The 13,624-nt window shown below is 42.7% G+C and overlaps 1 protein-coding gene across 1 annotated transcript; it reads left to right on the forward strand.

The window, feature by feature from the left end:
• The first annotated feature begins 3,083 nt into the window (after positions 1-3,083).
• On the forward strand, positions 3,084-10,726 carry LOC311377442 (stonustoxin subunit alpha-like). Its single transcript, XM_084491333.1, has 4 exons — positions 3,084-3,217; positions 5,934-6,005; positions 6,666-6,968; positions 10,041-10,726. Exons 1-4 carry the CDS (start codon positions 3,097-3,099, stop codon positions 10,595-10,597), a joined length of 1,053 nt encoding a protein of 350 aa, XP_084347459.1. The 5' UTR covers positions 3,084-3,096; the 3' UTR covers positions 10,598-10,726.
• The last annotated feature ends 2,898 nt before the right edge of the window (positions 10,727-13,624 follow it).

Below are 13,624 nucleotides of genomic sequence, written 5' to 3' on the forward strand. Positions count from 1 at the left end.
AACAATTGTTCATGTATTCAGAGTATATTGAGTATATTGAGTATATAGAGGAAAAGTGTATATTGAGAAAAAAAGAAAAAAACTCAAATGGTCCATATAGAAGAATGATGCTATTTCAAACAAGGTGCAAGTCAGACATGATACAGGTTGTATTATGATTTTATTATCGTGTCATCAGGAATCCCTAAGAAATTTTAAATTGCCCCTTGGGGACAAATAAAGTGCTTTGAAGTCGGAGCTAACCTCGGAGTGTGAGTGAGTGAGTGAGTGAGTGTGTTAAATCCTGTTAGACACTGGGGACAATGTTGGTTTCCTCTTGACAATTTAAGACCACAGACAGCATGTGTGTGTGTGTGGTTGGGGGAGAACAGGAAGTATTTTTCAGGAAATGAAAGCCAAGTTTAAAGCCCAAACCAAAGTCACACGACTTCTCTCTCTCTGGAGACAGAGAGCAACACCTTTTAAACCGAGAGGTCTGGGAGAAACATTAGAAGGTGAGCACAGAGAATAGAAAAGATTATGTGACTATGTTTGAACTTGTTTTCTGGGAATTCCTTCTGCTAACAATGTGGGGGGGGGGGGTCTCTAACTGACTGTGTTTGGGTGGGGTCTCAGAGTGACTGTACGTTTGGGTGAGGTCTCCTACTGACTTTGTTTTAGCTCTTAAAAAACATGACATGTCCTTGTAGTCTTTATATATGTAACCCTGAGCAGCTGTCTATGATGACGTTAGCAGAACAGACAGTCACCAATGGTCCACTGTCTCTCTCTCTCTCCGGACCCTGGACTAGAATGACAGGGTGTGTTTCCCCTTTATGTTCGCTGCTCAGCTCCACTGTGGAGGGGGAAGATTATTAGACTTCCCAAAACTGTGTGTGTGTGTGTGTGTGTGTGTGTGTGTGTGTGTGTGTGTGTGTGTGTGTGTGTGTGTGTGTGTGTGTGTGTGTGTGTGTGTGTGTGTGTGTGTGTGTGTGTGTGTGTGTGTGTGTGTGTGTGTGTGTGTGTGTGTGTGTGTGTACCTTGTTTATTAGAGCCCTGTCTATATCAGACAGCATTAGTATTTTGTTGGTTTTCTTGGTTGTTTTGGGCATTGAACTTCATGAGCCTTAGTTCTGTTAACAGCGCTGATAAGAAACAGGGACATTTCTAGTTGGAGGGGGGGGCGTATGTAACAGATTTCATGTTAACCCTAGTATGTTGGATGTTACCCAAGTCCACAAGAACACAAGTACAGACCAGACCGCTGATTGAGGAAGGGCTTGTTTCTAAAGCTGGGAGCCTCATGGCTGTTATGAAACATCCGTGGTTAGGGAGGGATGTTTTTTCAGGAAACGAGAGTTCCACACAACGTGGAGTTACTTCTCCCTTTTTGGCGACAAAGATCAACACCTAAACACCTAAACACCTAAAACTAAACAGACAATAACAATGAGAAAATTGTGCTTAATTTATTAGTAGTTAGTACAGCATTTATTTGTTCATCTATTTCACAGCTGTTAGCTGGCAGCTAGAGTTGCCATGTTGGATGAAGGGAGGACAGATGTCTGTCAGACCCTGTACTGTATAAAGTTATATTGAGGTTTGAGTATAGGCATGATTAGTTGAGTCGTTTCTTCGTCCCTTTTCAGTCTGAGTTTAAATGAGACCTTTTAGTTTTGTAAATATTGGCTAGGGTGAGAAGTATCACTGGATGAGGCTTTGATATCCAGTCAGAACGAAGGGCGTGTTTAAAGCTATCACTGTAAGGACCTTAATGAGGGGCGTGTTTGTGATAGAACTTTAAACACGCCCCTCATTAAGGTTCTTAGTGATAGAGCTTTAAACACGCCCCTCATTAAGGTCCTTACAGTGATAGAGCTTTAAACACGCCCCTCATTAAGGTCCTTACAGTGATAGAGCTTTAAACACGCCCCTCATTAAGGTCCTTACAGAGATAGAGCTTTAAACACGCCCCTCATTAAGGTCCTTACAGTGATAGAGCTTTAAACACACCCCTCATTAAGGTCCTTACAGAGATAGAACTTTAAACACGCCCCTCATTAAGGTCCTTACAGTGATAGAGCTTTAAACACGCCCCTCATTAAGGTCCTTACAGTGATAGAGCTTTAAACACGCCCCTCATTAAGGTCCTTACAGTGATAGAGCTTTAAACACGCCCCTCATTAAGGTCCTTACAGTGATAGAGCTTTAAACACGCCCCTCATTAAGGTCCTTACAGTGATAGAGCTTTAAACACGCCCCTCATTAAGGTTATGACTGAAAATTTATCCAATCCAGTGATATTTCTCAACCTAATCAATAGTTGATTTGAGTTGCCAGATAACTGCTGTGAAATAGAATTGGTGAGTTGCTTTTATTCATCAAGCCCAAAGTCCATGCAAGATAATCTCCTGACATTCAGCTTGTGTGTGTGTGTGTATGTGTGTGAGTGTGAGTGTGTGTGTGTCTTTCAAAAAATAAACTAACTTTTGAGAATGATGATGGAGTTTGTGAAAGAGAAGGACCATCACGTGTCCACTAGACTACCTTCTAGTGTACAGCTTGACTACTCCTAGACATGTCCACTACCTTCTAGTGTACAGCTTGACCACTCCTAGACATGTCCACTACCTTCTAGTGTACAGCTTGACCACTCCTAGACATGTCCACTACCTTCTAGTGTACAGCTTGACCACTCCTAGACATGTCCACTACCTTCTAGTGTACAGCTTGACCGCTCCCTGATATGTCTACTATGCTACCTGCTGTATTCTCCCTCTGTATGTTTTATCTTTGTGATATACGTTATATATTTACATTTTATGTTTTATCTTTATGTGATATATTGTATGTTTGCATTATATATGTTGTATCTTTGAATTGTATTTGTGTGTGGGTGTGTGTGTGTGTGTGTGTGTGTGTGTGTGTGTGTGTGTGTGTGTGTGTGTGTGTGTGTGTGTGTGCTGCCTGAATGTGTAAAATGAAGTCATCTGATAAGAGTAAGAGAAATAAGAGAAATATCAAAACCTTACCTGATACTGATGGTATTAGATGCAAGCTGATTGGTCAGAATTAAAACATGTGACATTGTTTTTTCCAGCTGATGAAGCAGAGCTGATGCTTGAGGGAAGAAGTGGTGGAAGCTGTCAGAGAGAAACCATGGAAACCATCTCTGGACTCACTATGGGACCTGAGGTCACGTCTTTGGACCTGAAAGAGACCAGGAAGAGAAGATGTGGTAGGTGCCCTTTTTAAAGAATTAAAAATAAATAAACCAGTATGTCACACCCCGCCTCGGGTGAAGGTAATGTACCCTTAATAAACCAGTGTCAGATAAGTGCATACAGCGGAGGCCAAAAGCCAAACATCTGAAAATAGTAAAATAAAACATTCAAAACCAATTCCACAATCAAATAATTAAATCAATTCAAATAATCAATAATCAAATATTCTCTATAATAAATCAAGCATATTCTAAATCAAATACCGGTACTTCAACTAATCAATGTCAATAAATCAAATAATCCATTAGCAAAATAAATGCAAATTAAACTCAATTACTGAATGCATTCAACCATAATTTACAACATAATAGAATAATCACCTCAGTTGATATTTAGCATCTCGTGGAGAGCTGAGCACCCTGCACAACCCAGACAACCTCTTCTGGCAACAGCATACAGCAGACTGTCAGAAGGACAGCAGCTCACCCCTTTTATACCCCATGGCCCCTCCCACTAGACAGGCCCAATTAACAGGGGGATTATAATACTGTGGCATTTTGCTAATCAACCATAAATAAACTCATCGAAATACAGCATGCATGTTAAAGTTCATTTCATCTTTTAGACCAGTGATTTTCACTAGTGCATTTAGGCTTGTCGCTCCTTAATGTCCAATGTCAATGTCCAGTGTCCTCCTTTGACACAAGTGAAAATGGTTTGGCCCAAATCGGGCCAATCAGTGGCAGCAGGTGTTTCCTGACACCATATTTAAAGCCCTCAGCCCCACCCTGACTCTTTTAGTCTGCAGTACAGAACCATGGTGAGAGGACAGACAGGGACAGTGGTCAAACTGTCACACAGTAAAACAAATATTTCTATCTACATCTCAAGATTTAAATTTAGCAAACGTTTGTAGCCTAAAAGACCAACCTGATGAACGCATAGACAGATTTATTGCAGGAAGCTGAGAGGATCAGACTGTCCTGATGATCTCTCTCACTACCTTCACCTCCGTTGTGTCAACAGCCAAATCTGCCTTCTTCCAACCAAAATAAACTCCTCCGCCTCCAACCACAGGAAACTGTTTTCCATCTTCCCTTCCCTCCTCACCCCTCCCCCCCTTCCTTCCTCCATCAAAGCTGATGACTTTCTAACCGTCTTTACCCAAAAGGTGAAGGACATCAGCTCCTCTTTTACCCCTGCCGCCATTCTCCCTCCCCCTATCCCCACCTCTGTTTTTACCCACTTTATCCCTCTCTCCTCTGGTGATGTCAACAGAATAGTTACGTCTAACCACAACGCCACATGCCCCCTTGACTCTATCCCCCCCCTCACTCCTCCAGGTCGTCTCGAGTGACGTCCTGCCATTCCTCACCACCTTCATCAACTCCTCCCTCACTTCAGGCCTTATTCCAGCCTTTCCCTGAAAACAGCCTTTCCCTGTATGCCTTTTAAGAAAAGACGTGACAGCATGGAAACAGAGAATTACAGAGTTTAGTTTGGACTAGTTAGGGAAAGGAGCTATAACAGATAATACAATAGACTGTGAGGATAACACACACCCAGGAATTATAATCATCTCTTCAGACATTTCCTGAAGGTTAATGCGCCAAAAAAATAAACAAAAATATGATTGTTCACAAGTCCCAAATCTCGAGTTTTGGGACTTGTCTTTTGAGGACGATTTAGAACACACTTAAGCAGAACAAGTACTGTCTTTTGCATACTTGTTATTAGACGAGTCTCAAGGCGAGTCTCAAGTCACTGTGTGGGCAAATTAACTGCGACTTGACTCCAAGTCTCTAACTCAAGTCCCCATCTCTGGTAAACGCTTGTGTATGAACTGTATCTATGTTCATGTATGTATCTGTCTTTATGTATGTATGTATTTATGTTTATGTGTATATCTATGTTCATGTGTGTGTGTGTGTGTGTGTGTGTATGTTTATGTCTGCATGTATAGTATGTATGTGTGTATTCTTATGTATGTAAGTATTTATGTTTGTATGTATGTATATAAGTATGTTACTGTGTGTGTTTGTGTGTGTATATATGTTTCTGCATGTATCTAAGTATGTATGTGTGTATTTGTGTGTGTATGTTTTACTGCAGGGGTCCCCAACATTTGTAATGTCCTGCCAATAATAAAAAAAAACATTGTGTGCCAATCGTTTTTTAAATGCATATATATAAAGGCTGCTCATTTAACTGAAGTGATATCAAGGGCTTATGGAATTTAAAAAAATACATTAAGTTTATAATTACTATGAACATATCTAAAATGATCCCAGAATACATATCCTCATATTTTCTGCGCGAGCCGTTGTTAATGACCCTGGTGACACGCAGGCCACATGTTGCCCCCCCCCCCTCTGTATGATTACCTTTGTATTACTGTATGTATTACTTTATGACTGTATGTGTTACTGTATTACTGTATGTATTACTGTAGGTGTGTCTATATTTTAATAATGAGGGAATAATAACATGTATGCTAGAGACCAGTACTTGTTGTGTTTAAGTGCGTTCTAAACTCAACACAAGAGCCACAGTACCAGTCATCACTTACTGAGGTGTTCTCAGTAGAGGTCTTCAGGTGTTTCTTCAAGACGAGGAGGGATTCTGCAGACCGTAGAGAGACTGTCTGGACTGTGAATGATAGCCATGCAGTATGAATATATCTCTGTGTACATTAATCTGTGTGTGTGTGTGTGTCCTACTCTTTAACAGCTCTAAAGTCGTGCAGCATTGTCATTCTGATCTTCGGACTGCTGAGTATTCTCCTAATCTCCCTGCGCTTCAGTGAGTTTAAATCATATCTTCCTGAATATGATGGACAAGAGATCAGAATACTGTCCTACAAATACTTTGTAGGACAGGCTATAACGGCATTAAAGGTTATGTAATACCAAACTTGACAAAATGATTAGGATGGCATACAAGAAATAGCAAGAATTGCAAGAAATTTTGAAGCTGATTTTAACTAACCCTCATATATTAAACCAGCATATATTAAATATATTAAACCTGCATATATAAAAAAAAAAAAAGCTGATCCACATGCCTAGTCCTGGGGTTATGCACGGGGTGTCACGTGGGCACATTACTCATGTCTTACTCTGTATGCGCACTACTAGCATCTACATAGCGTCTTTTTCTGTGTTTGCTTTCATTAGTTTCAATTGGAGCTGGTTAGCGGTTTTGCATCCTCCTCCACAAGCACCACCCCCGACTCGTTAATCTCTGAGCGGGAGTGTCTTCCCCTCCCTGGGAAATCTTTGTAGATACTGCTGTGTTATTCAATCATTTAGGAAAAGGCAGGTGAGAAAACTGGGTCAGAATCTTCTGGGTCGCCCTCTAGTGGACAGGTATTAGGAGAGTGTGAAGGGAGTATTTGATGGTGCATCTCTGGATACGTGTTGGAAACGTTCACTCATCTCATCCTGGTTTCTTCTGGTTCAGTGAGGCCTACGGAGGAGGAGGAGGCCCCCAGCATCACAGAGTTCAACTCCTCTACCCTGCGATTGCCCGTGGGCCAAGTGGCCCACTTCACCTGCGATGCCAGCGGCACGCCGGAGCCCACCGTCGAGTGGCTCCACAACGGCAGGCCCCTGGAGAGGAACGGCACAGACGACCAATCAGAGGCCTGGGTGGAGAGGGGGTTCCTCTTCGTCAGAGGGGTGAGGTATGGCGTGAACACGGTCTGCTGCATGGCAAGCAACAGCGCTGGCACGGCCAATCACACCGCTGAGCTGCTTGTCTTTGGTAAGATCTGGATCCAAGGAGAGATGTTTGTTGTTGATGTATTCATAACATTGTTGTTGATATATTCATAACATTGTTGTTGAGGTGTGTGTATATATATATTTATAAATGTATGTGTGTGTATATGTGTGTGTGTGTGTGTGTCTATATGTTTATATGTGTACTTTTTTTTATAGTCACTTGTGTCATCCCCTGCTTTACCCAAAATGTAGCGAACCCAAAACCGTGATATGAACCGAACTGTGAATTCTGTGAACCATTCCCTAGTTTTAGTGGATGTCATGACGTGAAAGAGGTGTTTTTAAGTCCATTGATGTTAAGTTTCTACTGGAAGCAGACAACCAGCCATGTATGTTGTCTAATTTAACCTTGCCTCAAACCACAGACTCATCTTGAACCATAGAACTGACATACATGTACATACATATGCATATGTACACATACGTATACGTATGTACACGTAAAAATACATAAACATACAAATACATACTCATACATAGATTCATTCATATGTAAAAATACATACTTACACATAGCTAAACATAACTATACATACTCAAAGACATACGTGTACGTGAATATGTAACGATACGTACATATGTAAAGACACCACGTGACCAGACTCCTCCAGAGTGCTGATTGGGGGGGGGGGGGGGGGTCCACGTAACGTTTATCGTCTCAGGCTGGTTGCCATGGCGTCGAGGTAAAACTGATCGGCCAATGAACAGGGCGGCATTAGCTCAGGGGGTAGAGCGGGTTGGCTGGTAACCACAAGGTTGCTGGTTGGATCCCCGGCTCCTCCTCCTCGCTGAGTGTCGAGGTGTCCCTGAGCGAGACGCCTCACCCTAACTGCTCCTGACCAGCCGGCTGTCGCCTTGCGTGGCTGACGCCGCCGTCGGTGTGTGAATGTGTGTATGAATGGGTGAATGTCAGGCAATATTGTAAAGCGCTTTGGGTGGCCACTGGTTACAAGAAATGCGCTGTATGAATGCAGTTCATTTACCATTAACCATGTATGAATGGGTGAATGTCATTTACCATGCTGCTATCCACCAATGAGGCTGTTTAGGCTTTTAACTATACGTGTTCTACTGTTATGCTGCCTATGTAATGAATTACACAACCAAGCAATGAGAAAGGCTTGTAATTTAGACTTTAGACACATTGACTTACCTGTTGATAAGGAAGCAGGCAACTTCAGAGTCCTTTTGAAAAATCGTAATCCTTCATTAGCTCTTTAAACCTGGGAAGAGCTAATACATTTCTTAAAATGCTACAGTGTCCCTTTAAGAGAAAAAAAGCAATTGATCGTGATTAATCACAGCAAATTGTGCGATCAATTGACAGCACTAAGATATACGTGTGTGTGTGTGTGTGTGTGTGTACACACCTACCAGTTCTCTGGTCCAACAGTTAAGGGCTGATTATGGTCCCACGTTCACGCAACGCAACGACCACGCAGACGCTTCAACGCAGTCGTGAACCTTTATGGTTCTGCGTCGGGTTTTAGTGAGCGGACCAATCACAGCCCTTGCTGCTGCGTCGCCTCAACGGAAGGTGACATTTTTTGGGAGGCGCACGTCAGGCCCTTGTGGTGGACGCAAGGAGGGTCCGCAAGGACGTAACTGTGTGTTCACACCAAACGCAACGGCGCGACACGATTCCATACAAAGTCAACGTAGAGACGCGAATCGGCGAAATTTGTCACGGCAAAAACCTGCGGCAAGATTTGATTGACGGCGCGACATTTTGCCCTGTCACGGGCGAGCACGTTCACGAGGATTTGCAGCCCGAAATTTATTGCTATGCTAACATTAATGCTAACGTCAGCACTAACGTCAGTGCTAATGCTAAAGTCATTGCTAACGCTAAATTCAACACTAACGATAACGTCAGCACTAAGGCTAATGTCAGTGCTAATGCTAATGTCAGTGCTAACGTAAACGGTAACGTCAGTGCCAACGCTTACGTCAATGCAAGTGTCAGCGCTAATGCTAACGTCAATGCTAACTGCAGCGCTAATGCTAACATCAACGCTAACTGCAGTGCTAATGTCAACACTAACTGCAGCACTAATGCTAACGTCAATGCTAACGCTAATGTCAATGCTAACTTAATTGCTAACGCTAACGTCAGTGCTAACGCTAACTTCAACGGTAACGTCAGCGCTAACACTTACATCAGCGCTAATGATAAAGTCAGCGCTAATGCTAACGTCAATGCTAACTTCAGCACTAACGTCAACGCTAACTGCAGCACTAATGCTAACGTCAGCGCTAATGATAAAGTCAGCGCTAATGCTAACGTCAATGCTAACTTCAGCACTAACGTCAACGCTAACTGCAGCACTAATGCTAACGTCAGCGCTAATGCTAACGTAAACACTAATGCTAATGTCAACGCAAACTGCAGTGCTAATATCAATGCTAACTTCAGCGCTAATGTCAACGCTAAATGCAGTGCTAAAGTCAATGCTAACTTCAACACTAACGTCAACGCTAACTGCAGCACTAACGATGCGCTAACGCATCGAGAACACTTCCGGGTTTTACGACAGTACTCGCGTACTTGGAATTGGAAAAGTGCTTGGGCTACCACTGATGACATTTCACAAGAACGCAAGTACACAGGAGAACGCCAATTGAGAAACGGCTAACAAAGACCACACTACCCTCCACCACCTGACTTTAACCAGACTCCTCCAGAGTGCTGTGATGTCCACTGATTGCTCAACGAGCAACAGCTGAGTCAGAAGGCTAGAGCGAGACCAACTGAAAACGAATCCGGAATGAAACTAAAACTGTGATTCTGAAAAAAGGATGAATGATATCGAAATTCTGTTCAAATATTATTGAAGATACAAATGTGTAGATTTGTTTAATTGTTTGAACGATGGTAAACGGTAATGATGGTCATTTTGACCAAGTTATGACGTCTTAAGTGGTTGAAGAGGATGAAGCATGAATCAGCATTTTTTTAATTTTCCAATGCAAATGAATGGGGGGATTTTGGGCGAATAACCTGGAATATCTCGGGAATTATGAATAATATAATGTCTTGTTCTCCCGTCAGATGCCTGTGAACTCACACTGGACCCAAACACAGCCCACAGACTCCTCTCTCTGTCTGAGGACAACAGAAAGGTGACGTGGGTCGGAGAGGACCAGTCGTATCCGGATCACCCAGAGAGATTTGACTACTGGTCCCAGGTGTTGTGTAGAGAGGCTCTGACTGGCCGCTGTTACTGGGAGGTAGAGTGGGAAGGAGTTGTTGTTATAGGAGTGACATACAGAGGAATCACAAGGAGAGGACGGGGTGTTGACAGCGAGCTTGGATGGAACAACAAGTCCTGGAGTCTTTATTGTTATGATGGTGGTTACTCTGCCCGGTACAACGGTAGAGAGACAGCCATACGTCTCCCCCCCGCTGGCTCTACCAGAGTAGGAGTGTATCTGGACCGGCCTGCTGGCACTCTGTCCTTCTACAGAGTGTCCCGAGGTGTAGGAGGGTCCTCAGACACACTGACACACATCCACACCTTCAGGTCCACCTTCACCCAGGAGGACCTCCTCCCTGGGTTTAGGGTTTACGGGGGGAAGGGGGGATCAGTGTCTCTGTGTCGGTTGTAGAAAGAAAAACCCGGCGGGGGGGCGGGCGGGCGCACACACACAGACACACACACACACACACACATATACACGTGAGCACACACACACATACATACAAATACACACACACACACACACACACACACACACACACACACAGCTTCTGCGTTAGAGGATGGGTGTCTTTTGATGGAGGCCTGAGAGGACTGATGACTCAGAGTCTCTGTGGCAGTTATAGTCTCTCGCTCTCTATTTTACTCTCTCTCTCTATCCCTCTCACTCTCTTTCTTTCTCGTCTCCCCCTCCCCCCCCCTCGTCTCCCTCTCCCCTCCCCCTCCTCCCCCCTCGTCTCCCCCTCCTCCCCCCCCGTCTCCCTCTCCCCCTCCTTTTTATGGGGCTTCCTAAAAGTTGATGCTGGTAAACCATGAAAGGAAGAGACTTTTAAGATCTTCCATAGGGTTACCTGAGCAGGTTTTATTAAGATTTCATTTTTAATTTGAAATGTATATTAAATACCTATTGATGGTAAATCACATGTTTTTTTTATGCTACAATATTTGTCCATTTTCACACATTAACATATTTTATTCTCCAGGGCTCTGATCATCACTTTTGTCCTAATCCTAACAAGGATGATTTAGATGAGATTAGATTCATTAGGATCCCGATTAGCAACACACCAGAGAGAGAGCTAGTCTTCCTGGGTCCCAAACATCAAATATAGACAACAGACAATCACTTGTTTGACCTTATGTCAAACTCAAATAGAAATAGACTAATAAAAAAGTTTAAAAAAGATATGAAGGCTACAAAAAGAAATGACATTAAAAATGTATATACATTATGGACCACATGATTTTTTTGCAGACTTTTTAAAGTTGTATTTGCTATTTTTGCTAGAACGTATGTTTTTTTGGTAGCTCATTCCATAATGAAATAGTTGTGTAAATGATGGTATTTTTCAGTAGATTGGACCTCGGTCTGGGTAAAGCTAGCTGTCCTTTACTTGCTCCTCTAGTGCTATGACCGTGTCTGTCAGACACACTGACTAGACCTTCAGCAAAGAAGGCGGGTCTTTTGCAGTTTAAGACTGACCTTAGGAACAACAAGAGGTTAAGAGAGATTGTTTGTTTTACTGTGAGCCATGAAAGGCTAGTATGCATTACTTCAGTGTTAGTGTGAATAGAGCAGCCTGGTGCCAAAGGAACCTGATTTAAAGCAGATTTTATATTTCATTCATAATAACCAGGAGGTCTGTGTTGTAAATGACTTTAAACTGAGTATTGATTCCTGGTGTTCTGTTGGGAACCAAACGGCAGCAGAACATGTTCAGTTATTAAAGATACGTGCACACCTGTTTATGATTAGTAAAGTCTGCAGCTTCTATTGTTTCAGTCCTTGTGTTTATTGTGTACATGTAAGGGACTATTTTTCTGTTGCATTTGTTAATGAAGCATAATTTTAATAAACAACTCAGTGGATCCAACTGAATGTTCTCGTGTGTTCAGCCCATCATCATTCTCCTTTTATTAGTAAATAATGTTACATAAGTGCCTTAAGAATAATAAGAATAATAATATAATAATAATAATAATGTTGTTCTGATATTATTCTGGGACCTCCTCCCTGGGTTTTGGTTAGGGGGGGGGGGGGGCGGTGCCTCAGTGTCTCTGTGTCCGTTGTAGAAAGAAACCACAGACAGACGGCTGGACACACACACACACACATGGGATTGGGATCACTGCGGAGTGGTCGCAGTGATCCCAATCCCAGTGTGTGCAGTGTATCATGCGTTGCTATGGTGCATCAGGTGCATGATGGGAGGTGTAGTTCTTCCTGTCTCTCAGGTGCATGCTGGGAGGTGTAGTTCTTACTGTCTCTCAGGTGCATGCTGGGAGGCGTAGTTCTTACTGTCTCTCAGGTGCATGCTGGGAGGTGTAGTTCTTAGTGTCTCTCAGGTGCATGCTGGGAGGTGGCAGTGAGTTGAAGTAGGGGTGCTGTAGCCCCCCCAGGGCGGAGACCCGGTCGCGGGGGGGGGGGGGGGGGGGGGCGTCCTGCAACGACCATGCAGGACGAGGTAATAACGACCCCCACAACCAAACCAGGAGAGGATAATGTTACAACCAAGGCAAATAAAATATTAACCGTAGACTCTGGATGAACTGCGTTTATTATAACCAACAGAGGTTCATTGATTACACGGACGACGCTTTATCTGCGCTAGGTGAGCAGCTGCGTGCCACAAGACAAATGACTTTGGCAAAACAGGCAAGCCCTGTGATTGGTTACTGGCGGAACAAGGAGGAGTCTGTGCTCTTATAGGAGAAATGTGCTGCACCTTATTAAATAATTAATTATATTATTATATAAAGTATAATAATATAATTAATATAATTATAATATAATAATTATATAATAATATTTATTTTATTATAATTATATTAATAAAGTTACAGATTAAAAACGTTCCCACACACGCTTTGATTCACAGCCAGTCAACGCCTGCCCTCTGGTGGACAAAACGAGAACTGCACGCAGCATATATTTTGTGGTCAGGAACGAGTTGAACTTCGCTTAATCTCTAAAAATAAAAATATATAACTACACATTACAGGCCACAATACAAGACGAACACCGCTGTTTTTAAAGTTTTGATTTTTTTCATACAATAAGTTATAAATTAAAAAATATTCCCACACACGCCAATATTCAGTCGGTCAACGCCTGCCCTCTGGTGGACAAAACGAGAACTGCACGCAGCATATATTTTGTGGTCAGGAACGAGTTGAACTTGGCTTAATCTCTAAAAATAAAAATATATAACTACACATTACAGGCCACAATACAAGACGAACACCGCTGTTTTTAAAGTTTTGATTTTTTTCATACAATAAGTTATAAATTAAAAAATATTCCCACACACGCCAATATTCAGTCGGTCAACGCCTGCCCTCTGGTGGACAAAACGAGAACTGCGCGCAGTATATATTTTCTGTGGCCAGGAAGGCGAATTCATACGAGCTGAACTTCGGTTAAGCTCTAAAAAAC

Source organism: Micromesistius poutassou, assembly GCF_964030765.1.
Source record: "Micromesistius poutassou genome assembly, contig: SCAFFOLD_5267, whole genome shotgun sequence".
Lineage (NCBI taxonomy): Eukaryota > Metazoa > Chordata > Actinopteri > Gadiformes > Gadidae > Micromesistius > Micromesistius poutassou.